The sequence below is a fragment of the Trachymyrmex cornetzi genome, unplaced genomic scaffold (genome assembly GCF_001594075.2).
Source record: "Trachymyrmex cornetzi isolate Tcor2-1 unplaced genomic scaffold, Tcor1.1 C3864424, whole genome shotgun sequence".
NCBI lineage: Eukaryota > Metazoa > Arthropoda > Insecta > Hymenoptera > Formicidae > Trachymyrmex > Trachymyrmex cornetzi.
In genome coordinates this window covers 1-1051 of record NW_017294903.1, presented here as the reverse complement: position 1 = coordinate 1051, position 1051 = coordinate 1, and the positions used below count along the sequence as shown (strand labels likewise).

The 1051-nt window shown below is 34.8% G+C and overlaps 1 protein-coding gene across 1 annotated transcript; it reads left to right on the top strand.

The window, feature by feature from the left end:
- Positions 1-6: 6 nt before the first annotated feature.
- On the top strand, positions 7-1014 carry LOC108760452 (mediator complex subunit 8; the record flags this gene model as incomplete). The annotated part of the gene is made up of 2 exons (XM_018506474.1): positions 7-340; positions 738-1014. Coding segments are annotated over exons 1-2 (442 nt in total), but the record flags the coding sequence as incomplete, so codon positions are not given.
- Between the last annotated feature and the right edge of the window lie 37 nt (positions 1015-1051).

The window sequence follows — 1051 nt, the reverse complement described above, 5'->3', positions numbered from 1 at the left end:
AACTGAGCCCGAAGGAAGGAGAGAGTGGAACGTGAAACCAAGTGAGGTGTGAAGTTGACGAGCGTGAGTTAGATGAATAAGATACACTTCCACATTTTGCGTGATTTTGCGGCGACGAACAAAAGAATAGATTGGAATTCGCATATCCGTCGTATTTAATAATAGAAATTGCGCAATGCAAAGGGAGGAGAAACAACAGGACTCGGCCTTAGAAGCCATAATAATGCGAGTGAACGATCTAAAGAACGCGATTTCTGCAATGATATTTAAAGTGGAGCATGAATACGAGACCTTAAATTGGCCAAATTTCCTGGACAATTTTGCTCTTATCTCGGGTCATGTAAGTATCCCATTATACTTTAATTAATTAACTAGAACTATTTATGTATTAATATATACCTATTTTTATTTAAATATAATAATGTATATGTACATATATATATGTGTTTTACAAAAAGATAAAAAGGGAAAGTAAGTTAATCAATACAAATAAGCGAAGAAGACCATATGCGATTAAAAAAGGCAGGATTTTTTTAGCCTAGTAATATTTTTGCGTAAATCTTATAATTTCCTAAATTAATCAATCATTTATATATTGCAGATTGTTAGATATTTGATAAAAAGTTACAAGTTATAGGACTGCTTTGATAGTTCTAATCATAGTAAAGAGCATCTATCTTGCATGTTTAATCTATACATTATATCTTCAAATTACGCTTAACGTATCATTTGTACAGCTGACCAGCCTCTCAAAAGTTCTCGGACATGACAAAGCCTTAAATCTCAGAGGTCTAACAGTTTTACCATTACGCTTGAGTCCGGAGAAGGATGAGGAATTGCTACGACTCACAGAGAATCGAATCCCTACATTCGCGCATGATCTGGTCCCGGATTATTTGAGAACGAAGTTGGAGCCCCAAGCCGAGCAAAAGATGATGCAATTAGAAGCTAAAGCCGCAAACGTTAACATCGACACATCACATGTAAGAATTCTATATACTGTACACAAAAAGGGTATTTTTAAGAACTGTCCTACGTTAAAATTATACAT